We start from the raw sequence: 25,822 nt of genomic DNA, 5'->3' as shown, positions 1-25,822 counted from the left end.
AGTTAATTAAAATAAGGAAAAAACATCGAATTTGAAGGCGCCTCCAAACTAAAAAAAAAAAAGTGTATAAAACACGTCTCGTTGATGATCCAGTGGAGTGCAGGTCGCCCCCTGAAATGTATTTTCTCAGTATTTACGGTAATTCCTGAGCGCCTGAACGCTGCATTGCTGTGGCGGCGCAGAAAGCGAGCGGACAAAAGGCGAGCTGGGAAACTCACAAACGTGATGAATTAATCACACGCCATGGCTCGGTTTTCCGACCCGGCCGTTTCGGTGTCGACACGGAAGTCGCGCGCGAGCCGGCGGAGGAGTGTTTGATGGAGAGACTCGGAAAGAGGAGGCGCACAGGCGCGCGCACGCAGCACAGACAGAATAAACGCCTGGAAACGCACAGAGAGGAGAAGAAAGAAAGAAAGAAGGGAGGGATAGAATAGAAAAGAAAACGCCCTTTTCAACACCCCCTCTGCAAATATTTTTTTTTTTAAATAAATAACTAAAACCTCCCGACAGTTTGTTGCTCTCTCTCTCTCTCTCTCTCTCTCTCTCCGGGGGACTCGAGCATGGCGCGGCGGGCTGAGCTGGGGTCCTGCCCCACTTTTCAAACTTAATTGGAGGAGCATTTCCGGTTGGATTAATCCACATTTTTGCCCTGGCGGCGGGCTGAGAGCCGCGGAACCCGACAGGCCACAGAGCAGCTCTGCGTGTTGTCCTGTCCTGAAGGTAAAGTCCTCGCGCTTCCGACGCTCTGATCTGATCTGATCTGATGTGAGGGTATGAGATGATCAGATCTGACCTGATGATGTCTTTGGGAGCTGAGAGCAGGATGGAGAAGCGCTTGAAGAGGCTGGAGGCCATGATCAGAGACCCGCGCTCTGCGGTCAACCTGGAAAGTTTGCTGGTGAGTTGTCGGGAATGTTTCACGCGCGCCATGCAGCTGTTTTCCTGCTGTTTCCGGTTCACGGAAAAAACAACAACAAACAAAGCCGCTGCTGTGCAACATTGTAACTGAAGCGCGTGTGAAGGGTGTGTGTGCAGTGTGCGTGTGTTTTCTTGGTTAAAGTGGTAGAGTGTGAGCTCGCACTCTTGCCATTTTGGACAGACTGTTCCGTCCTCATCCTCTTCCTCCTCCTCGCACACCAAATATAGTCATAGTGTTGCCAAACTTTCTGACTGTGCCTCCTGTAGCTGCTGCTCTTTACCTGTTGTTGTTGTTGTTGTTGTGCAATGTTTGTTTGTTTGTTTGTTTGTTTTTCCACGTGAACTTTCCAGAAGCCCCTTCCACACCCAGGGTTGTACTCACTTCATGCACACAAGTGTTTATTCTGTTTATGATGCGAACACGTCAGGGCTCGTGCAGACGTCTGGACCTGTCCGGAAGCGGTGCTGAGTCAGTTTCCTGGCAGCACGAGGAAGAGATCAGTTCTGACCCTGCTTACACATGTCCCCCACAACACACAGCTTTTCCATTCCTGTATTAGTAACAGCGGTGCGTTTGTCTCATCTCATCTCATCTCATCTCATCTCATTATCTCTAGCCGCTTTATCCTGTTCTACAGGGTCGCAGGCGAGCTGGATCCTATCCCAGCTGACTACGGGTGAAAGGCGGGGTACACCCTGGACAAGTTTACATTATTTCGAATCAGCGGATCATCGGATTAACGTTTTTAAAACGATTCGCGTACACACGCGCAATTTCTGTGCCCGCGACAAAACCGTTCCCCGTGCACACAGCAACGCCAATACACGGATACGCTAATCATATGACTAATTAGACAGCACGTCACATGATCCCAGTGCATATCGGGCATGCGCGAGTCACTCACTGCTTGCAAGCACATAAAGTGTGTGAGAGATTGAGTGAGAGAGTGAGCAAGAGAGTGTGAGAAAGAGAGAGCAAGCGAGTGAGCGAGCATAAGAATCAAAATTTGAAGTTCTTTATGGAAATCAGGGACGCCGCGTCATTGGGACTAAAGAGGAGAAGGTTTTTCAGCAGTCACATCACATGACCAACGTGGCATGACCAACGCCAGCGAATCAGGAAGGTGGATGTGATGTTGTCCAATGACGACGTCAGCTAGAGCTCAGCACTGCGTATCCGCGTTCCTCAATGTTTACACAGCACCGGATCAGATACGTACTGGGTTGAATACGTGGGCCCTGGCGGATTCAAACTGTTCCGCCTGTGGAGTCATTTCCCGGCGTTTTAATGTGCACGGACAGTGCATCCGGAACGACAACGATACGGATACGGTCTAATGTAAACACCACCTTAGAGTCACCAGTTAACCTAACCTGTATGTCTTTGGACTGTGGGGGAAACCGGAGCACCCGGAGGAAACCCACGCGGACACGGGGAGAACATGCAAACTCTGCACAGAAAGGCCCTCGCCAGCCACGGGGCTCGAACCCGGACCTTCTTGCTGTGAGGCGACAGCGCTAACCACTACACCACCGTGCCGCCAGAGGTGCGTTTGTGTGAAATTAATAAGAAATCCAACGGTTTGTCTGCACATCCTGCATGATCAGCCCAAGAGTGTAAAATACGTCATGGATCGGATCAGTCAAATCAATCTGATCTGATTGTTCAGCGATTCTTTTCTTTCAGTCCTGAAACTGAAAGCACAACTTTATTCATCACACACTGCATTTAACCCATCTGAAGCAGTGACCACACACACACCCAGAGCAGTGGGCAGCCATGCTAACAGCGCCCCATGTCTTTGGACTGTAGGGGAAACCAGAGCACCCAGAGGAAACCCACGTGGAGAACATGCAAACTCCGCGCAGAAAAGCCCTTGCTGGCCGCTGGGTTCGAACCCAGAACCTTCTTGCTGTGAGGTGACCATGCTAACCACTACACCACCGCGCCGCCCACAGCTTTCCATCGACTGTATCCGTTGGAAAAAATACAGATTTTCACCCTCATCCAAATCTACACTTCATTCACCAAACACTCCCATCCATCCATGATTAGATTAGATTAGATTAGATAGTACTTTATTGATCCCTTTGGGAGGGTTCCCTCAGAGAAATTAAAATCCAGTAGCATCATTCTAGGATAAACTGAGAATAGAATAGGAAAAAAAAGCGAGAACTTCTAGATAAATAAAATATTTACATATGCAAATATATTAAAAAGATATGAACAAAATCTGTAGCCGCTTATCCTGTTCTCCAGGGTCGCAGGCGAGCTGCATCCTATCCCAGCTGACTATGTGCAAGAGGCAGGGTACACCCTGGACAAGTCACCAGATCAGGCCCAGCGGCAGAAGTGGTCTAGTAGCCGGGCATTGCACTGGCTGGGGGTGGGCACGCATCGGCAAACCCAAGTTTACTAGGGTGGTCCGGGGGCATGCTCCCCCGGAAGAAATTTTTGAAAAAAACACTCTAAAATGGTGTATTTTGAGCTCTTCAGACACCCTGTTCCGCTGCTATATATTGTCCGTCACTGAGCGCATTTGCAGGGAATATTCCGTTTCATACGGAATATTGGCAGTATTCCGTTTGCGCACGAGTCATGTTGTAAACTCGTTCCGAATACCCAACACTGAATGCACAAACGGATGATTGTGATTAATGTTGACAGCAAATTAAGACTGATATTTACAATTCAGAGTGCACAACAGAAGATTACATCACACTCATCCTCCTGCACAAAGCCTAACTGCAGTCACTGAATCCCTTCTAAGTGAAACCATGCGCTTTAAAAGTTTTATGTCTCAAATCTAGTTTTGTGAAGCATGACAACATTAATCTTTAATACAGATGTGTTTTGTAGGTTAACTGAAACGTCAAAACCAGTTTCTTACCTCCAGTGCTTAGTTTGCAAATCAGACGCCAAGTGCATGACAGCGCAGGGCTGACGAGATGGGCGCAGGCCGAAATGTTAAGAAAACAGTGTGTCATGTATACACATTTTAAATTAAGGACTTTTTCTTTAATATTATGCCCTTTTTTAAAAAAAAAAGAAAAGCATTTAATTGTAGTAGCCTGCTATTTATTTATTTATTTATTTATTTATTTTAAATATTGTGTTAAGCTGTTGGCCCTAGCCTATGACACGGTGGGTGGGCGGGCTCACACTAGGGCAGGCCCACATGACTAAATGGGCGGGCCCGGCCCCCAAAGGCCCACCCATCGCGCCGGGCCCGCACCAGATCATCACAGAGCTGACACAAATGACTATTCACACTCACATTCACACCTACGGTCAATTTAGAGCCACCAGTTATCCTAACCTGCATGTCTTTGGACTGTAAGGGAAACCCACGCAGACACGGGAAGAACATGAAAACTCCACACAGAAATGCCCTCACCAACCGCTGGGCTCGAACCCAAGACCTTTTTGCTGTGAGGTGACAGCGCTCCAAACACTTCCATGTTTTTTTTGTTTGTTTGTTTGTTTGTTTTTCTCTATCTGATCACAGAGCCGATATTTTTGTTGCTTCTGTGTAAACAGCTCAGATTGGATTTTTTTTTCCTTCCACGTTGAATAAAGTCGTCAATCTGAAACATATCTGGTCCTTTTGACTCGCATCTAAATGCTCAACAGAACTCTTCATTCATTGCATAAACGGCACACAGGCGCTCGGAGAAGTCCAGAGAAACGTGCGTTCATAAAAACCCCACCAGAAACCGGGTCGTTATTTCTCAGGACACGGCAGAGTGAGGATGCAGTGAGTCTTTACTCCGAAGTGTCCTGTTCTTATCTTTTATAAACCACAGGAAAAAGTTTGTTTTGCCAGAGGAATGATGTAAACACTGGAATTGGAGATGGATCTTCCATGATGGTGGGTGAGTGAGTCGTGAACATCAGACGGACGGCATGAAGGTTTAAAAGCAAGCAGTCGTGACGGTTCTGAAAGTGAAACTCCACGGTGAAGCACAATGCACATGTTTATAATGAACATTTTGTGGTGTGATATGTGATTGCGGTGCTAATTTGTTGGTTGATGCTGTAAGTCAGCGGTTGTGTGTTGCACTGAGGTTGTTGCGAACACAGTTACAGTGGAGTTGAATATTTAAGACGAAAAAATTAATTTCAGTCTCACACACCTGTGAAAACCATCACATTTTCGTTCTTGGCTCCTGAAAATGAAATTTTTTTTTCCTCAGCTCATCGTTTTATTGTTGTTGGAGTCATAAACGTAAGCGCTCACTTAAATGCTTGTGTGACTCAGTTTCAGTGTAAGTTTTGTCAATTTTTCCATTCGAGAGAGAAAAAGGCATTCCGAGTCATTCTTGCGTCAGTCTTTTCACCTAAACAGAAAGCTCACACCGATGAGTATAAATATTTGAGACAAGATCAGCTGTTTGTGCTCGGGAGCTTCGTGTCCGTCATGTGAACGCTCTTCGAAGTTCAGAATGTTCTTTAAAGCTTCACTGCACGATTTGTGTTTATTTTCTACTTGAAAACTTGCAAAATAGTTTGTTCTGCATCGAGCCCGTCATGGTTCTTCCGAGGGAGAACTGAAGGCATCCATAGAAAAAACAATATAGTGGGTTTGTTTTTTTATGCAGCCAAGTTCAGTTATTCATTCCTCTTCAGAATGAGCTTTGTCCTGTATTCCCAGTGGATTCACACTTTGGGGCAGTTTAACTGAGACAATCCACCTTCTTGCATGATTTTGGGAGGAAACCGGAGAACCCCGAGGAAACCCACGGAAACCTGAGTTCTGGAAAGAACCTGCAGCTACGAATATTAATTTAAAATATGAGCACGAGGTGTTTTGCGACTGTTCCTCTGTCCAGGATTTTACTCCGTCCTAAACTGACCTCTGTGCTCTGATTGGTCCTCGTTAATCCAAACATTTTTTTATTTTACTAAGAGCCTGTGTTTTCGGATCGATGCCAGCTTCGCTAAAGAGTGCATTGAGATGCTTCGAAGGCTCTTGGGAGCATTAGTATCGATTTGGTGTGTAATTTACTGTGCGTTCTGCTCTAAAACCCAATCAACTTTGTAATTTCTCATCATTAATTCAGCCCTTATGATATGAAAGTGTATGTGTGTGTGTGTGTGTGTGTGTGTGTGTGTGTGTGTGTGTGAGCATGAAGACACACTCGCAATGACACTCTTGTAAAACGCTTGGGAAATTTCAATGATGCGACAATGTAATATGTATACCTGTGTGTGTGTGTTTGTGTCCCCGTCCAGTGTTTCTCAGTTTTCAGCAGACTTTATGTCCTTCACACACTCTTGATGAGGCTACAGGTGTGTTATTATTGTTAGTGTGTGTGGCGTGTTTTGCTCCTGTACTGCGTCCTGTATCTGTGTTTCCTGCTCTAACATGCCTTGTTTAGTCCACCAGCATTTTACACACCCTTCATGAGCTTCACACAGGAGGGCGAGTGTGTTCTTTTGTTGGTGTGTGTGAAAGGTGGGTTAGTGTGTATTACAGCTGCATCTTCTGGACTCCTCAGATAGAGTGTGTGTGTGTGTGTGTGTGTGTGTGTGTGTGTGTGTGTGTGTGTGTGTGTGTGTGATGCTGTACATTTCAATATTTTTTCTGTAATTTCAACCTATACTCAGCAAAACTGGCTCACACAGGGGCGATTCGGTTGCCATGGCGATGCCAGTATTAGTGATCAGCTAATTCCTCTCAGCTTTGATATCAGTACTGTCCATGTTACTCATTCTGCACCAACACACTTCATGAGGTTAAAATGAGTGTGTTAGAGCAGGAAACGGTCCAGAATCGCCATTGGTAAGCGCTGCTCTAACACACTTAACCCCTCCTCTGATTGTGCCTTTTCAAATCACACCCTGGGAACATTGGCAGACCCGCCCACCTTTGCGTAGGAACTTGTGCGTTTTAACATCGGCGTATGCTAATATTATCGAGTTATCTCTCAGAAACATACCTTTTTGTTTTTCCCCCTCAAAAAATGACAGATGAGCCAATCAACTTCTGAAACTACAACAGTTGCCGTTTGTGTCTGTGTTTTTGAGCTCGCTGATATGAACTGATCCCGTGGAAGCTCTGCCCCCTTCCTGACATTTCACATGAATAAATTCTTCTTGCGTACGAGAAGACAGCTGTATTAGATATAAGAAAGGTGCTGCAGTCAGTTCACTGTGGACCGCTTAGGGAGCGTGAGGTCGACGTCCGTGGGTGGGCCAAGGGCGGGGCATTCGCTGAGGACGTGCTGTCCGGTTTGCACAGGCTGCAGATGGGCGCAGACCCTATCGGTGCATGTTGGCATTGAAGCTGCCTACCCCGGTTCGTATCCGGTTCAAGGTGACCCACTCTTTCCTTGGGAGGTCACCACCTGGGGGTAGTGCTGTATTCGGGATGACGCCGAGTTGGGCAGGGTGTGCAGTCTGTTGCCAGGTGCCTCTCCATGCTTGTAGGATGTTGAAAGGTATGTCAAGGAGGGTGGCTGCATAGCAGGAAAATGGGTGGCATGGGCATAGGTGCTGTCGCGATCCGTCTACTGTATTGTGTAGCAGATGTGTCTTATCCTTTTGGGCCTTATTGACGAGTGTGTTTGTGTGTTGTTCCCTACGGAGAGCTGGAGGTTCCATGCCTGAGAGGATTGGCAGAAACTCCGTTGGTGTAGACCAGATGCATCCACTGATGATTCTCATGGTAAATAATATAAATGGAAAATGTTTGGTGTTTTTTGTGTTCACTGATATGAAATAGGCGGCACGGTGGTGTTGTGGTTAGCACTGTTGCCTCATGGCAAGAAGGTTCTGGGTTCGAGCCCAGTGACCGACGAGGGCCTTTCTGTGTGGAGTTTGCATGTTCTCTCCATGTCTGTGTGGGTTTCCTCCGGGTGCTCCGGTTTCCCCCACAGTCCAAAGACATATGATGACCTGGCGACTTGTCCAGGGTGTACCCTGCCTCTCGCCCATAGTCAGCTGGGATAGGCTCCAGCTTCTCCACGACCCTGCACACAATAAAGGGTTATGGATAATGGATGGATGGATGATATGAAATAAGATGTTTGAATTTGGAAATGTTTGGCTTGTGCCCTGTTCATTGTGATGGAACCACTGACACCAACACAATCCGAACACTCGTCCTGCAAAACATCAAGGAAACAAAACATCGGCTGATTTGGCTGGAAATTGGAATTAATTATATGTCATCAAGGATGTCCACAAGTGCCGGCGACCGGTGGTTTTCTCCGCTTACACAGATGGTCTGCACCAGCTACTCGATCCTAGGAAAAAAATAACAACTTACCTTTCAATGTTCAAGTGATTTTTTTTTTAATCATCTCTGCTGCCCATAATTTGCTGCAAATCCAATTATTCCACCACAAAATTGTCTTCAATTAGGATCTAACAACCAGAAGCGACACCATATTTGTTGATCAATTCTTGCGCTCTGATTGGCTGAGCCAGACCACGTGACCACACCGTAGCGTATGTAGTTATGTTCCAGAGCCAGGCAGCGTACTACAGAGGGGACCTGAGAAAGTTGAGCGCGCGCACACACATCTGGAGGGAAATTTCATACAGGTTTTGCAAGTATTTTACAGGGAAATGGTTAGTAATATATTAGCTGAGAATGCACCAGAAGGCATCTCATCTCATTATCTCTAGCTGCTTTATCCTGTCCTACAGGGTCGCAGGCAAGCTGGAGCCTATCTCAGCTGACTACGGGCGAAAGGCGGGGTACACCCTGGATAAGTCGCCAGGTCATCACAGGGCTGACACATAGACACAGACAACCATTCACACTCACATTCACACCTACGGTCAATTTAGAGTCACCAGTTAACCTAACCTGCATGTCTTTGGACTGTGGGGGAAACCGGAGCACCCGGAGGAAACCCATGCAGACACGGGGAGAACATGCAAACTCCGCACAGAAAGGCCCTCATCGGCCGCTGGGCTCAAACCCAGGACCTTCTTGCTGTGAGGCGACAGCGCTAACCACTACACCACCGTGCCGCCCGGCATGTAAATTTAAAAATTTTCGGGGGGGGGGGGCATGCCTCCGGACACCCCTAGTGTGTATTAGTGCACCTTTTGTACACCATGGCGGCTTTGCTGCTGCAAATTCCAGAGCTGCCTACTACTTTTTTGAGCTGGCTACTTCAGATTTTCTGGAGAACCCTGGTCATATCCAGTCTCGCATGTTTCGCACATCTCACAGAGGTCTGTGCTCGGAAGCATCCTGTTAAATACGGTCAGGTTGGAAAATGCCACGCCCATTACTTGACCGTGATGGAAGACTGAGCGGGAATTATTTTTTTTTAATTTGTACCATTGTTTTTATTTCGTACGTTAACAGGTTTTGTGTGTGAAATGGCTTTAGTGGACATTCGACAAGTTAACAGCAGGTCAGTATATTTCTTAGGGACGTCACTGGAAAAATTTTGGGTGAAAAAGAAAGTGGTCAAAACCAGCCAGATATTTGAATGAAGAAACTGAAAGTGGGGAGTCCAGGTGAGATCCAGAAGCAGGATTAACGTTGAAATGCTGTGAGCTGAGAACAGAAGGTTATGACTTGGACATTGATTGACAGCTGAACTAGAACTCGCAATTGCAACAACGAGCTTTCATAGTTAACTTGAGTGTGTATGTGTGTGTGTGTGTGTGTGTAATGAAAGAACATTGTTTCTCAGTGCTGCTGTGTTTATGCCACCCGCATTGACTCCTTCAGTGGCCTTGCTGCTCAACGTCAAAACCAGAGCCACACCGTCGCGCCAAGTATCCCCGTAATAACTTGTCTCTGAGTGTCAAGATGTGAGCCAGGAGATTCATCTACTCACAGCTGAGGAATGCAGCAATGAAAATATTTTATCAAAGCACTCTTTCCTGAAGCGAATTCTCCGATGACTCAAATGTGTTCAGGACAAATGTGGAGTTAACACGATTGTGCAACGTTCAGTTGTGACAACGGCTTTCTGGAATTGCTTTGGTAAAGAAGAAAAATTTCCACAGTTTACCCCACGTGTAGTCGATCAGCCAAGACGAGTTTGGCAGCCAGCGTTTGCAGCTTTATAGTTGCGCTGGAGTGACGAGGCGAACGTAGCTAATAAATGCAGAATGTTGGTCACCCAGAGTGTCCGTGCTGATGTGATTTATGGCACTTTGTGTTCTTGTAATTTACTGTTGAATTTTTCAGAAACGGTACTGAATCTGCAAATCAGAAGTTTATATTCATGCGCCCATTCTTCCAGGTAACAGCTCGTTCACAGGGATTTTCACAAAATCCAAGTCGAATAAAAAAACAGATAATCATCATATTTGTTTAATTTGCTATTCAAAAAGCTCCATCTTTAAAACAGGGCTTTTTTGCATTTGTGTAAATATTCTGTAAATTTGAATAGGGTTCAAATATTTGAATTTTATTCTGACAGCCAAAGTAAACGCATTTATGTTTTGCAAGCTAGTATAACGTTTGTGATTCAGTTGCTAATCCTAGCCATCTATATTGCTAATCTTGTGCTTTACTGTGAAAGCGAAGATCAAGGGTCCAGGGTTTTTTTGAGTGTGGGTATGTGTGAGAGAGAGAGAGAGAGAGAGAGAGAGAGAGAGAAAAAACAGGTGCAGGTAAATATCAAAATATTACGGTAATGGATGATTAGCCTGCTAATGATTAGATGATTAATCCTCTTTCAAAGAAAACTGATTGTGTGCACGCGTGCATTGCTATCTTGATGCGAGCGGGGCATCAAGCCCTGAGCAGGATGAAGGACCTGAAGAGAAAATTATATGGTGAATGTAGAGAGAAAAACTGAGAAGCAGTGTGTGGGAGTGAACAGATCTTGCGCTGTAACTCTGTGTGCCATTTATAGCCTTTGTCCCTTTCTGGTTTATCTCGTTGAAGGAGATTGTGTGTGTTGTTCCAGGGAACATGTTGGAAAATTGTCCCAAACATCTGATGGCATTTTCTCTCACACACACACACACACACACACACACACACACACACACACACACACACACACACACACACACACACAGTTTGTCTCACTTTCCTTGTGAGGACCTTCCATTGATATAATTATTATGGCAGTTAATTATTGCTGTGCCTGCACCTAAACCTTACCTTAACCTCAGTAATGAAAAGGAAACTTTTTTGGCTCTTTATTATTTTATTTTGTTTAAAAAAAAACACATCAGCAATTTCCTTGTGGGGACCATCTGAATGTCCCCACAAGGTCAAAATTGTCATTTTATTCTTCCTGTGGGGACCTTTTGGTCCTCAGTAGCATATAACCACACACAGTCTCTCAGTGACCTCATATGTCTTGTATGTTAATTGAAGTGTTAAACATTGATGTGCCATTTTTCCATCCCTTATTAGCTTTAAACACATCAATCAGTCGTTTCGTCAGTTGTGTTGTAGCCGCTAAACAACACTCCAAAACAGTTGGCTATGTTGATTAATCACGGGAGGAAAAATTGCGTGATTGGACCTTCAGCTCAATCTGATTACCACACCACCAGGACGGGGTGCTGTCTCATAAAGCACACGTTATATTTGAAAACTTGTTGCATCAAAATCTTTCAAATTATCCGAGCTGTATTTGACTTATTTCAGATGTAAATTGTGCATGTTGCGCGCTAACTGGTAGTTAGCTAGATTTGCTGTTGGGATTTTTTTCTTTAGCTAGCAAATATATTGAGACTCGGGTTGTAGCATCGGTACTATTAGCGAGATGTGTTTGGTAATTGCGACAGCCTTAATATTTAACAGGGAAGACAAGCAAGTACTCAAGCGAGTATTGATTGATTGATTTTGTTTTTAGAAAGTGTGTTTTAATTTCACAGCAATTAACTACATCTGGTCTTGTTTGCACCCTTTTGGAAAAATGAGCAGTCTCAAGCCAAACATATGGCTCTGACTTACTGTGCAAAAATGAAAATGTGACAAATTTTACAACAAATAGTTGCTTAATAGTATTAAAGATAGAAAGCGGACAAAGTGCATCTGCAAGGATCAGTCTCTTAATTAGAACTATTTAATCATCTCAAAGTCTTAAGCTAATGTTTTGGTTATTAGCTGTGGTGTTTTGTTTGTTCTGCTATCACTTTGCACATACATACAGTAGACTGTGGCAAAAGATGGCATTAAAACATACCGTTAACTGTGGTCGAAGAGGCTATTCAAACAGTGCCAACTGTGGTAAAATATGCGAATAAACCATGCAGCTAGTTGTGGTAAAATATGGTAATCAAGCATACAACTAGCCGTGCAAAACGATGGTAATTAAACATGCTGCCAATTATGGTAAAATATGCTAATCAAGCATAAAGCTAGCTGTGGTAAAAGCTGCTAATTAAACATACTGCTAATTATGGTAAAATATGCCAATCAAGCATACAGCTAACTTTGGTAAAAGATAAACATGCTGCTAACTTTGGTAAAATATGCTAATCAAGCATACAGCTAACTGTGGTAAAATATGCTAATCAGGGCTACAGCTGGCTGTGGTAAAATATGCTAATCAAGCATACTGCTAACTGGTAAAATAAGTTGATCAAGGCTACAGCTGGCTGTGGTAAAATATGCTAATCAAGCATACTGCTAACTGGTAAAATATGCTAATCAAGGCTACAGCTGGCTGTGGTAAAATATGCTAATCAAGCATACTGCAAACTGGTAAACTATGCTAATCAAGGCTACAGCTGGCTGTGGTAAAATATGCTAATCAAGGCTACAGCTGGCTGTGGTAAAATATGCTAATCAAGCATACTGCAAACTGGTAAACTATGCTAATCAAGGCTACAGCTGGCTGTGGTAAAATATGCTAATCAAGGCTACAGCTGGCTGTGGTAAAATATGCTAATCAAGCATACTGCTAACTGGTAAACTATGCTAATCAAGGCTACAGCTGGCTGTGATAAAATGCTAATCAAGCATACTGCTAACTGGTAAACTATGCTAATCAAGGCTACAGCTAGCTGTGGTAAAATATGCTAATCAAGCATACTGCTAACTGGTAAAATAAGTTGATCAAGGCTACAGCTGGCTGTGGTAAAATATGCTAATCAAGCATACTGCTAACTGGTAAAATATGTTAATCAAGGCTACAGCTGGCTGTGGTAAAATATGCTAATCAAGACTACAGCTGGCTGTGGTAAAATGTGCTAATCAAGGCTACAGCTGGCTGTGGTAAAACATGCTAATCAAGCATACTGCTAACTGGTAAAATATGTTAATCAAGGCTACAGCTGGCTGTGGTAAAATATGCTAATCAAGACTACAGCTGGCTGTGGTAAAATGTGCTAATCAAGACTACAGCTGGCTGTGGTAAAATGTGCTAATCAAGCATACTGCTAACTGGTAAAATATGCTAATCAAGGCTACAGCTGGCTGTGGTAAAATATGCTAATCAAGACTACAGCTGGCTGTGGTAAAATGTGCTAATCAAGACTACAGCTGGCTGTGGTAAAATGTGCTAATCAAGCATACTGCAAACTGGTAAACTATGCTAATCAAGGCTACAGCTGGCTGTGGTAAAATATGCTAATCAAGGCTACAGCTGGCTGTGGTAAAATATGCTAATCAAGCATACTGCAAACTGGTAAACTATGCTAATCAAGGCTACAGCTGGCTGTGGTAAAATATGCTAATCAAGGCTACAGCTGGCTGTGGTAAAATATGCTAATCAAGCATACTGCAAACTGGTAAACTATGCTAATCAAGGCTACAGCTGGCTGTGGTAAAATATGCTAATCAAGGCTACAGCTGGCTGTGGTAAAATATGCTAATCAAGCATACTGCTAACTGGTAAACTATGCTAATCAAGGCTACAGCTGGCTGTGGTAAAATGCTAATCAAGCATACTGCTAACTGGTAAACTATGCTAATCAAGGCTACATCTAACTGTGGTAAAATATGCTAATCAAGGCTACAGCTAGCTGTGGTAAAATATGCTAATCAAGCATACTGCTAACTGGTAAACTATGCTAATCAAGGCTACAGCTGGCTGTGATAAAATATGCTAATCAAGCATATGGCTAACTCTGGTAAAATATGCTAATCAAGGCTACAGCTGGCTGTGGTAAAAGATGGCAATCAAACATGCAGCTAACTGTAATATAAATAATGCTAATGTACTTTTATCCTAGTAACTAGCTAGCTGGCTATGCTAGTCAGTTTGTTACTCACCACAGGAACCGACCACATTAACACGTCAATTTTTCTCTTTTTTTTTTATTTTAAAGTGAAATATAGTGAAAGGAGCTATATGTATCTTTTACACACACGCGCGCACGCGCACACACACACACACTGTTGTCAGTGTTCCCGAAATATCGTTGGACACCGGTCATGACAGACGAAAAATTCAGTTGTCCTACGTCATTAACATAAACGTCAGTCAACCTGACCGATAGCTATTGTAATTACTAATATAAACATCCAAATCTAAAACATGCATGAATTTAACGTGAGAAAAAAACACTCACAAATGTCGTATTTATCGCAACTTAATAAACAAAGTTCTAAGACTCCATGCATCGATGTCTGTCTCTATGCGGTTTCGCATACCTTAAAGGGCTGATGACATGAACATGACTCTGCAATTTCTTAAATAAACTATACAACATGGCAAACGTTAGATTTCTGTTATAATTACGTGAAAAGAAGCTGTTACGCGAATATCCAACTTTTAATTGCACAGCGCAAGAAAACTGGGTCCGTGGCTCGCGGCCATGTTGTGACGTCAGCGGGAGAACACGCTGCGGTTCACTGGCTGTTCTACTCTGGTTCAACTCAATGGAAATGGCGCATGAAAACGCCGGTGAACTCTCTAGTGCTAGCGCTTCCTCTTCTGGGAGTCTAGAATTGTGTTGATCTCTTCCGAATAGAATCTATGATAGCCTACCCTCTTTACCCTTTGCCTCTCGTTGCTAGGCGGCAGTTACATGAAAGCCGCAAGCTTTCACAAGCAAATACATGACTGATATCACGCCGACTTTATGATTACATTTATGATTATCATGTAGAATCTATAGCTCTACGTACCTTTATCTTATGTCGTTTCACAACACATGTTCTGGCAGGAGGACTGTCTTTGGATCCGGCATAGCTACTAGTAGACCCCCTCTGGAATACTGGCAGTGTTGCCAGATTGGGAGGAATCCCGCCCAGTTGGGCGGTTTCAAGTGCATTTTGGTGGGTTTTTAACATATTTTGGGCTGGAAAACTTCAGCAGTATCTGATATGTTCAAAACCCACCAAAATGCACTTGAAACCGCTCAACTGGGCAGGAAACCTCCCAATCTGGCAACACTGTGTAGGCACTGCTGATGGTAGTAACACACGTTTGTGCTGAACTGAACACCCAAGAGATTCTTTTAAGCTGGGAAGGGTGTCAAAACAATCCAAATTGAAGTGTTCAGAGCACAGGACGGATGTTGGTGAGGGCTCCCACTTGTCACGAGTGCGCCTGACTTGCTTCACCCACTTCGCATGCAGCTCAGGATCTCTGGGAAACTTGAATAAACTTACCCCATCCTTGTGGGTTTTGGAGCGAAAGCCGGCAACACAACGCGAAGGCATAATAACTTTATATATATATATATATATATATATACGGCGGCACGGTGGTGTAGTGGTTAGCGCTGTTGCCTCACAGCAAGAAGGTCCTGGGTTCGAGCCCCGGGGCCGGCGAGGGCCTTTCTGTGCGGAGTTTGCATGTTCTCCCCGTGTCCGCGTGGGTTTCCTCCGGGTGCTCCGGTTTCCCCCACAGTCCAAAGACATGCAGGTTAAGTTAACTGGTGACTCTAAATTGACCGTAGGTGTGAATGTGAGTGTGAATGGTTGTCTGTGTCTATGTGTCAGCCCTGTGATGACCTGGCGACTTGTCCAGGGTGTACCCCGCCTTTCGCCCGTAGTCAGCTGGGATAGGCTCCAGCTTGCCTGCGACCCTGTAGAAGGATAAAGCGGCTAGAGATAATGAGATGAGATATATATATATATATATATATATATAATATTAATAATGACAAACTGAACACCTGTCGCATCAACAACAAACTGGTAAGTTAGGAGGAAGGTTCTTTCGCTGACGTCATATAGCTCCTCCTCCTCTTTCGTTTCCTGGGTGCTGCAGCCCCGTCAAATTTGCCCAAATAGCCGCGTTTTTTATCATAACTTGTAAAATAGGCGCTTTCGTGAATTAATATATGGATCATCGGGAATTACTTTTTATGTTATAAAACATCGCCAAAGATGTCAAAAACGTGTCATCAGCACTTTAAATACACGTCAATGGTGCACAGAGTTTTCTTGCAGCGACCTACTTGGTTCATTGAGAAGATACGTTATCGATCGATATGTTGTCCGAATGCATTCGCACCATATTTGTTTACCTTGTCACTGTATGGATTGCTCTGATTGGTCTGTCTATTGAGGCCTCTCCCTTTATCCAATCAAAAGTCGCCTTACTACCTTTTTTGGTTGCTCGCTGTCAAAATGTCCATGCTGAATGCGGCCGGTAAAAGCGTGCATTGGTTTTTTGGAAAAAATGCAAAATCGGACACCGTCAAACCGCAAGTTGCTTTCAAAAGGAAAACATCTGTCGATTCTGAAGGGGGGGAAGCAGCCATGTCGTCGTTTTCAAGAGGCATGGCGAGTTGGGCGGCCTGATCTTGATGCAGGCTATGAGAGCTTTGATGAGCAGGATGAGGAAACTCACAACCGTCTGCTTGAGAAATTCAGAAATGAGCGTAACTGATACAAAAAATATCATCAGTAACTGACCGTTTCAATGTGCTGGAAAGGACATTGTCGAATAGGACATTTGTGGAATAAATAATAGTCAATAGCTTGTTTTCATTCATTTTACACAAAGCTAAAATTGTCTGACAAGGTCTGAAAATGTCTGACATAGATCTGCCCAACGTCAGACAATATGACTGATGTTAAGGAAAGTTTTTCGGGCACACTGTGTTGTAGCCCTATTTATTTAGTCATTAACTCAAGCTGATTATTCACTTATCCAGTATAATGCGCTTGTTTGGCTGCGATACTCATTGCGTTATACACACACTTCTTGCTTGCGTAAAGTAAGTGTGTGAGAGGGTGGTGAGATTTTGAAGTCCACTGTGGTATTGTTTTGTAAAAATCAAAACCCCTGACAAGCATCGCCTCGCAATATTAGCGCAATACCGTGTGAAAACTGTTCTGTTTTTCAACGTCGCAATTATTTTACATGCAGTAGTAACTTATAATGTTAGCTAGCAGTGCTAGTCATCTCCTCTGTGTCATGAGTTAGAACTGTCTTGTTGTGTTTGTCTGTGTTACAAAGCTAGTAATTAGCCTGCATGCTAGAAATTATGATGTACAAATGAATCACTTATGAGGTTTGTTTATGCCTGTAAATGCTGAGTTATGGAAACGGAAACATGCAGGATTGATTTTGTGGGCTGAGATTAAAAAAAAAAATTACCACAGTGACTGTAAAATAAAATTGTAATCTCACGATGCGGCTGTTACCAGACAAGTGTGTTTTTTGTTTTATATAATCACGAGTTGTGAAGGTGTTGAAATGGTCGTGTTGGCGATTCAGAGCTTTCCAGACGATGAGGCGAGCTTTACATCTGATAGCGATGCTGGAGGCAACAACGGGCCTCGGGGCGAAGGTCATTTACACCAGAGTCACTGATTAACCTGGAAAAAAAAAAATTGAGTGTCATTTTTCTGTCAGCACAATGTGCTTTGTATCATGTCGAGATGAGTTCCCATAAACATCACAAACCCACTTCCCCTGTATTAGGGATGTGTAAATTCTATGCAAACTGGCTTTTTTTTTTGGCTTCAGTCATTCAGCAGACCATTATTTTCCCACCGTTAGCTCTGTCTCAGATGGTGAGCATCTTTTACCACAGTATGCTGTGTGTGCAAAGCTATATCAGAGCTAACAGAACACCACAGCTAATCATGAAATTGTTCTAATTAAGACCCTGAGTCTTGAAGATGCAGTGCATGATGTCTGATCTTTCTTCAGTATCACACTCACAACCTGAGTTCTCGTTCACTGTTGGATGCACAAGATGAAAAACTTATAACTGCAGTTTCTTATCTTGTCACCTACGACCTCTTTTGAAACGTGTTTAAAGACATAACAAAGATAAAGTTTGATAGGAAGCAGCCGAGATCATTGGTGCGTCTGGTTGAGTGGATGTAGCGAGTATAGTTAGCTTGTTTTGCGAATGGAGCGAATATGAAGCCGTACTCAGGTGTGTTTAACTAGTTAGCTTTGAAGGCGAAGAGTTGGACAGACCCACACGAGACACTAGCAACTCATCGCCTGCTCATGTGAAAGTCGGGTTACAGTTACAGAAGCACTGAGATTTGGCCATATCGACAATTCTTACGAGTGAAATCTATATCCTGGTGTTAATGCATCACAACACGGATATCATGTCATGTCATCTGGCTCCACCCTGAGTAACGATGACTAATCATGGCGTTTTTTTCCTGAGTGAGTCTGGCTGAGGAAGGCAGCAGTGGGGAGGACAGCACTAACACTCAGGAGGTGTTGCTGCTGTAGAGCTCTGAGATAATCTTACTGCAGGCTGGAATGTTGATGACTCCTTATCTCTGTTTCTGCTCCCTTGTGGCGGCGTTTGTGCTCGAACCAGAGAGAATCGAGCTGACACACTGCTCCAGTTCCTCCTTCTGTCCCCATATACACTCGCTCGTTTAGCCTGTTTGAACAGAACCTTGGTGTGTTCTCCAGTTCAGTTCTTTTGGCAACTGTTGTGCGAGGTAGTCTCGGTCCTCTTCCAAGCAAAATCTAGTGGGGGGGGGGGGGAATGATTTGACTACAGGAAGTGACTCAAACCCACTGAGAGCTGTATTTGAACACAAGGTTTGTGCAATATGGCAAAAATATCATATCGCAATACTTAGGACTTATGTATCATGATATCAAGACCTTGGAATTCTAATTGTCTTTTTTAGTTTGAAACATTTATGTCAGGGGTGAGCGAGATCACAAAAATATCAAATCACTGTACTGGAAGAGATTTCTATGATCCACAATGCAGGTCATGATATTTCAGGTTGTGAACAAACTGCCAGTTGAATTAAAAAAAAAAAAAAAATTAGTTGAAGTGCTGAATACCTACAAAAATTAATTCTTGAATACTGAAGTTTTTTTTTTTAAGAAGAAAGGAATTATATTTTGTAATTTTTAAAATGGTTATTTAATGTTTTTAACTATAATTTAAAAAGTGTTTTAAAAAAGATATCTTGTGAAAAAAAATCATATTGTGACAATTTATTGTGATATCAATGTTAGATCTTCATATTTCCCAGCCCTAATGTTTAATAACGAAAGTTAGAAATCTTTTTCTAGGTAGATGATGATGATGATGATGATTATTATTATTATTATTATTATTATTAATAGAATGCTAATTAATAATGAATATAATTTTGTGTAATAGAACACAATATTGCAACAATTTCACTTAATCATGAAACTAATTGAGAATGTTAAGTTTATAGACCTGTCTGTCTGTCTGTCTGTCTGTCTGTCTGTCTGTCTTTAAGGTCTGGTTTGGGAATGCAGTGATGAATCACGGTTCCCTTATATAATTCTGAGCAACCTAAATTAATAATTATAATATTTATATAATAATTTGAATAATTACATAACCAATTAAATCACAGCTTTGTAAACGACAATCACGGCTCAGTATCTGGAAGGATTCCCATTTTGTGGTGTGTTGTGTTTTTTTTTTTTAATCCATATGATTGTGATCGGGGGGACCTGCAATAAATATTTTTGTGATTGTTGCTCTAAGTCATTGAACTTGCACTGTGTGTGAGAGAGAGGGAGAATGCAGAGTAGCAGGTTGTGATGATGTACGGTGTGTGAGAGAGAGAGAGAGAGAGAGGTGTGAAGGTGGATGTAGAGCGCTGAAGCAAGAAGCAGTGTGTGGGAGTGAAAAGATCCTCTGCTCACGCTCACTCTCTCCCTAAAAACCACACACCACTATCTTCCAACCTGCAGCGTTTCTGATTCCGCATGACAAATTTTATAGTTTTAAGGAATAATCTGGCGAGTGAAACATTGTGACTCACATGATGCCCTTTAGTTCTGTTAATTCCTCATATTAAAGGAAAGAAAATGTTCAAGCTGCTAGCTGAGTGTAAACTGCGTGACCTAAATCATGACATGAGTGTGAACTACAGCTGGGCAATTTTATGATATCGTATCAGTATTGCGATAAATTATGTCACGGTACACTGTTTTATAAATTGTAAAAAAAAAAAAGGCAAAGTCAAAGTTCTTCCTGTGCCAGGACCTGGTCTTCCCAGGCAGTCTCCCATCCCAGTACTCACCAGGCCCTTAAGGCGCGTTGGGCGGCGCCAGTCTCCGTTTTGATAGCCCTTGGCTTCTCACCTTTACAACTAGGGTTACAGTGGGGGGGGGGGGCGTGTCCTCTGGTCACCGCAAGAGTTTGCCTCCCCACTTGCATCTCTATTGGCGCGTGCCTCACCAGATGGCAGTAGGTACCATTTTCATGATGGTCTTTGGGTAGAACTCACAATGTTCCAGTCAAGAGGTGGACATGCTAACCGTTAGGCTAACTCGTGGTATAAATTGTACAGGTATTGTGTTGTTGTTTTTAAGTTATAAACTTTAAACAGAAACCACATTATTAGATGGTAAAGTATTTTAAAGTTTTAAATATTTTGCATTTTTTTTTTTTACAGAGTTACACTCTTACAACACGTGTTGAAAATAACACAACTTGCGTTGTTTGTTTTTTAACACATCTCTATGTCCAGATTGGGACAACAGAACTTTTGTTCATTTTAACACATTATTTGTTATTTGTGCAATTTTGGTGTTAAACATTTCTGAAATATAACACAACTCTTGTTGAAATTTCTGAAATATAACACAACTCTTGTTGAAATTAACTTGCACAAAAGATGTGTTGATTTCCAACACATTCGTTTTAAGAGTGTATACTTTTTTCCTCTTCACTCTTTAGTGTATTATTATTATTATTATTATTATTATTATTAATTTATTTACATTTTAATTGACCTACTGACTCTAAAATTTGCTGGCAATTTTGTTCACAAACCTAAATATCACATCCATTGAATGTATCCTAGAAATATCTGTAAGGATCAGGTGATATTTTTATCACACACCTCTAATATAAGACACGTTTATTTTATTGACTTTAATTCTTTTTTTTTTTGGCAAAAAAAAAAAAAAATCCGAACTTTCTCCTTCCAAGTGTTCGATGTTGTGATGAACGATACAGTGATATGATCGCTTTTGTGATCTCAGACCCTCCTGATGTAAACTGTATTCTCATGTACTTCGGGCCACACCTCTTACCTGATGCCATTTGCATGATGCTGAGCGTGCGTTATTTATTAATTCCTCCATTTGGCTTCGTAGTGCGAATGGAATCTGCAGAAGCGAATGCGTGAAACTGGCTGATGTGATCTGAATAACAAGCGATCCGATCTTATCCCTGGCGATTTTAAACATAATGAATTGAGATAAACGGCAGGGAAATTATTTAATTATGTAATTAGCTTGAGGGTAATTTTAGTGCTTAATCATCTTCAGTTCACAGTGAAGTCTCTCTCCGTGTCTTGTGTTGAATGAGCTGAAGAAGCGTTAATCAGTGAACCGTGTCGCTCCGAGGAGTAAAAGTGCTGAGCTGCGTGTGTGAGACTTTACATGCTGGGCTGTAGATCACTGTGTGAATGAGAGACTGTCTTACTGTGCAGTTTCTCTCTCCGTGTGTGTGTGTGGGGGGGGGGCACAAATGGGTTGATCGAAGTCTCTGCAACTGTTAGCATTATTTTGACCTTTATAAAGCAGGTATGCCTCAGGGGCAGGGATTGGGCTCGTTAACGATCTGTGTGCTGTAAACACCAAATTGGATCTCAGATGCTACAGATCAGAAACTTCAGCTGAATCGCTACAAGAAACTCAGGGCTTTGGAGTCGAAATACAGCACAATGACCCGAATATAAAAGCGTAATAGTTCATGATCTATTAATCAGTGTGAAAATCAATTGTTGATTTACTTTTCTCAGCATTCTCAGTCTGTATTCCTGTTGTTCTCAGATCCGATTAGCAAAGCGCATAAAGTCTACAGGCTACTTATAGTCATTTAAAGCACCAATGATCTCTGCTACTTCTGTCCAAGCTTTGTTTTTCTTCATAGCATACATTCGGTCGACATTTATCAGGTTTTCTCCAAACGGTGAACTGGAACTAAAGTTGGAGTGAGTTGGAAACTGAAAAACCCCTGTGGATGGCATGGAATTTCATCATCCTCGTGAGTCTAGACCTGCGTACGTTGCATGGGTTGCATCTGAATCAGGACCGAGTGCTTGCTTTCCTGTCGCATCGTTTTTATCATCCGATGAAGGAAACCTGTCCGTGTGGATCAGGCTAGCTTGCTAACATCAGGTTTATATGCTGATTGATGTGAGCTGACAAACAATTGAGCGTGACAGTCATTTTTATATGATGTCAGCTTTATTTTTGTTCGCATAGTTTGTGGATTACCTTCAAGTCAATATTGGGCATGTTGATATTTGTCCATATACATCAGAAAACCCCTGGTACTTACTTTATCCTCAATAATTGTATTATGTGTAGAGTTACGTTTTAACACATGAAATAATTAGTTATTCCATGAAATCGAGTCGTACACGAGCTGATAGCTGATGAGGCACGTAGCACCAAGTGTACGACCAGATTGAGTGGAATAACTGTTTTATTCTGTCCACATTCACTGGATTTTGAGAAATGGAGCATTTTTATGTTTTGCAAATTTGATAAATAAAAACTTTATAGAAAACGTCCGACAAAATAATTTCCGCTTAGAATGTAAACAAACCGGCGAAATGACAGGCGCAATTTGTGAAAATGCGATGATAATTCTTGAAAAATAAACTCATTCTTACCATCAAGTACTTTTTATTCCATGTTTTGTTACTTTTTTGGGGGGGTTTTGTTTTCAAGTAGAGTTTTTATTTCGTCCTCGGTTGGTTCAGCAACGCGCGCTGCCATTTTTGTTTTTCTCTACTCATGGTATATGAGCTGATATCCTAGTAGTAGAGTAGCCAATCAGAGCACGCTCTGAGTGCTCATCTCTAGTGAATGTGGATAGAATAATGTGGGATATTTTTATCAGCTATAAGATTTTCTTTTTTATGATCACCGTGCAGGTGATAACTGATCAATTTAAAATCATAAAGTGCAAACGTATCATTTGTATTCTTACTGCAGCCGTTATCATATTTATAGCTCATATTATTCTAATTTAATTCTCACTGTATTCCAATTTTCTTACACTGATGACTGGTAATAAAATTTAAACCTAAAGAGTGACGTGTTATAATTACTGCTGTAACTGTACATTAGTGTGTGTGTGTGTGTGTGTGTGTGTGTGTGTGTGTTTGCAGCAGCAGTAAATTGGCAAAACATCCAGCAGATGTAGTGTGTGTGTGTGTGTGTGTGTGTGTGAACAAAGGTATTGCTAATGACGCTCAAGTTTCATTGGATCCTCCTGGAACAGTTTAAAAATTATAATAATCTCAAGATTAACGAGAAACTTGACATCCGTTGCTGAGAAATGGAGTTCATCTGATAGTCCTGATCATGTCAACACTCCTCTCGCTCACTCGCTCGCACACACACACACACATATATACACACACACACACACGCACACGCGCACTGTCTGCCATTCCTGCTTTTTTTTCCTGCCCATGCCTGAGATTGGATCCAGTGTGAGGAAATAAATATTCGTCACATCAGTAATTTTCTATGAAGCCCATTTCCAGTGCAGCTGTTCACGCGACATGTTAAGCAGACTTTGTTCTTAACACAATAATAAAACAACACCGAAAAAGAAACCGCCATATTCCAGTCCAGGAAAAAAAGTGATGTGGGGTGAAAGAAGTATTGAACCTAGAAAGAAACCTGGCTGATTGCACTCCTCCCTGTGCTGATGAGAACCCGTGGGTTCGTGTTTGTTGATCGGTTCGTACTTCTACTTCTTTTGTGAAAATGCAAGTTAACAAATCATCTCCTGATGCGTCGAGGCAAAGAGCTCTCCCAGGACCTTCACAACGAGATGACTGAACAGCACAGCAATGGCACTGGATCCCAACAGATCTCTCAACTCCGAAATGTTCCAAGAAGCTCCATCATGACCATGATCTGCAAGTGGAAGGAACATCACTTAACCATCAGCCAGAGCGTTGATCAGAAGAGTCACTCAAGAACCAAGGAGCACTCAAAGAGTTTGAGAAAGATCTGCAAGCAGTGGGTCCATCAGGCAGCGCAGTCTACAGCCATGGTCTCTGTTCTCTCTCCATCACCAGAGAAGACTTCGTTACTGAAGAAAAGGCATGTTGAAACTTGTCTGACGTTTGCTCCAGAACATTTTGAGATGTTTGTAAGATTACTGGAGAATGTAGTGTGCTCAGACGAGACTTTTTAAAGCACCATGTTTGGTTCAGACGAGATCAGAGTGGTATAGCCTTTTGGGAAACCATGGCCAAATGGTTAGAGAGATAGCTTTGGGACCAAAAGGTCGATTCCCTGAACCAGCAGGATTGGCTCAAGTGCCCTTGAGCAAGGCACCTAACCTCTAACTGCTCTGGCAAGTGTGGTGGTGTACCTTGTGTCTGTCTGATTCCCGCACCATTCATGGCACGTTTAGTGGTCCGGATCTGAGTTTCGTAGCTCTCGGCCTCTCGCCTATATTACATAGGTAGGGTTACAGTGGGGGGCTGGTCCTCTTGTCACCACGAGAGTTTGACTCCCCACTCACATCTGTATTGCAGCGTGCCTTGCCAGATGGCAGTAGGCACCATTTTTATGATTGTCTTTGGTATGACTCGACCATGAGTAGAACTCGCGATCTCCTGATCGAGAGGCGGATACGCTAACCACTAGGCCACTCGCTGATTTGATTAGCCAAAGGAAAAACTGAAGATGCCATTATCGGTTTGGGCGAGAACCTGGCCATAATGAATGAATGAATGAATGAATAAATAAATAAACGCTTGGTTCAGAGGTGGACACATTATGGTCTGGGGTTGTTTCTCTTCTCAGAGAACCAGAGGAATTGAAATTATCGAAGAGAGAATGAATGGAGTTGTAGATGAAACTGTTGAGAGGAATCTGTTACCATCCACGAGGATGATGAGAATGAGGATATTTATGGACTTTCCAGCAGGACCGCGATCCAAACCATCCTGCAAAAGAGTTCCGAATTAATTCCATCGGAAGAAAGGAAACTTCAACCTGATGGAAAACGTGTCAAATGAACGGAAGATCAAGATTCATTTAAAGACCGTTTTGTTTGTAGAGAAGAACGAGTCAAAATCCCACCTGAACTCTCAGGTGGGGTTTACATTAGACCGTATCAGCGGATCATCAGATTAACGTTTTTAAAACAATTAGTGTGCACACAGCAACGCCAATACACGATTCGCGTGCACACAGCAATGCCAATACACGGATACGCTCGGCTCCGCAGGCATCCTGCGCTCCAAATCACTCCGCCCTGAACAGCGAGTGCCCTCTGGAGGGTGCGCACTCCGGCCCTGCGCAGCTCACAGAGCGCGCGAGTGAAGCGCATGAGCAGTGATTCGGGACTGAGCCGCTGTGTGTGATCTCCATGCATGTCGGGCATGCGCGTCACTTACCACTTGCAAGTGGAAGGATGGCAAGCCTAAAGACAATCATAACTACACAATGGGCAGTATTTGCATCAGTATTTGCAGTATTTTCATACTTTTATACTCTTTAATGAAAGGTGATACAAGGCGGAAGTCCGCGCCGTTTTTCAGCAGTCGCGTCACATGATCAACGCCAGCGAATCAGGAAG

The 25,822-nt window shown here is 42.9% G+C and overlaps 1 protein-coding gene across 4 annotated transcripts in view; it reads left to right on the top strand.

Moving 5' to 3' along the window:
- The first annotated feature begins 160 nt into the window (after positions 1–160).
- Positions 161–25,822, top strand: part of rock2a (rho-associated, coiled-coil containing protein kinase 2a) — an 82,960-nt gene continuing 57,298 nt past the window's right edge. For all 4 annotated transcript variants that reach the window (XM_060925184.1, XM_060925185.1, XM_060925183.1 and 1 more), the window contains exon 1: positions 161–898. In XM_060925184.1, coding sequence (XP_060781167.1) covers positions 779–898 — 120 coding nt within the window. In that variant the 5' untranslated portion in view covers positions 161–778. The remainder of the gene's footprint in view (positions 899–25,822) is intronic.

The sequence above is a fragment of the Neoarius graeffei genome, chromosome 7 (assembly GCF_027579695.1).
Source record: "Neoarius graeffei isolate fNeoGra1 chromosome 7, fNeoGra1.pri, whole genome shotgun sequence".
In the NCBI taxonomy this organism is placed as follows: Eukaryota; Metazoa; Chordata; class Actinopteri; order Siluriformes; family Ariidae; genus Neoarius; species Neoarius graeffei.
This window is presented reverse-complemented; position numbering and strand designations above follow the sequence as displayed.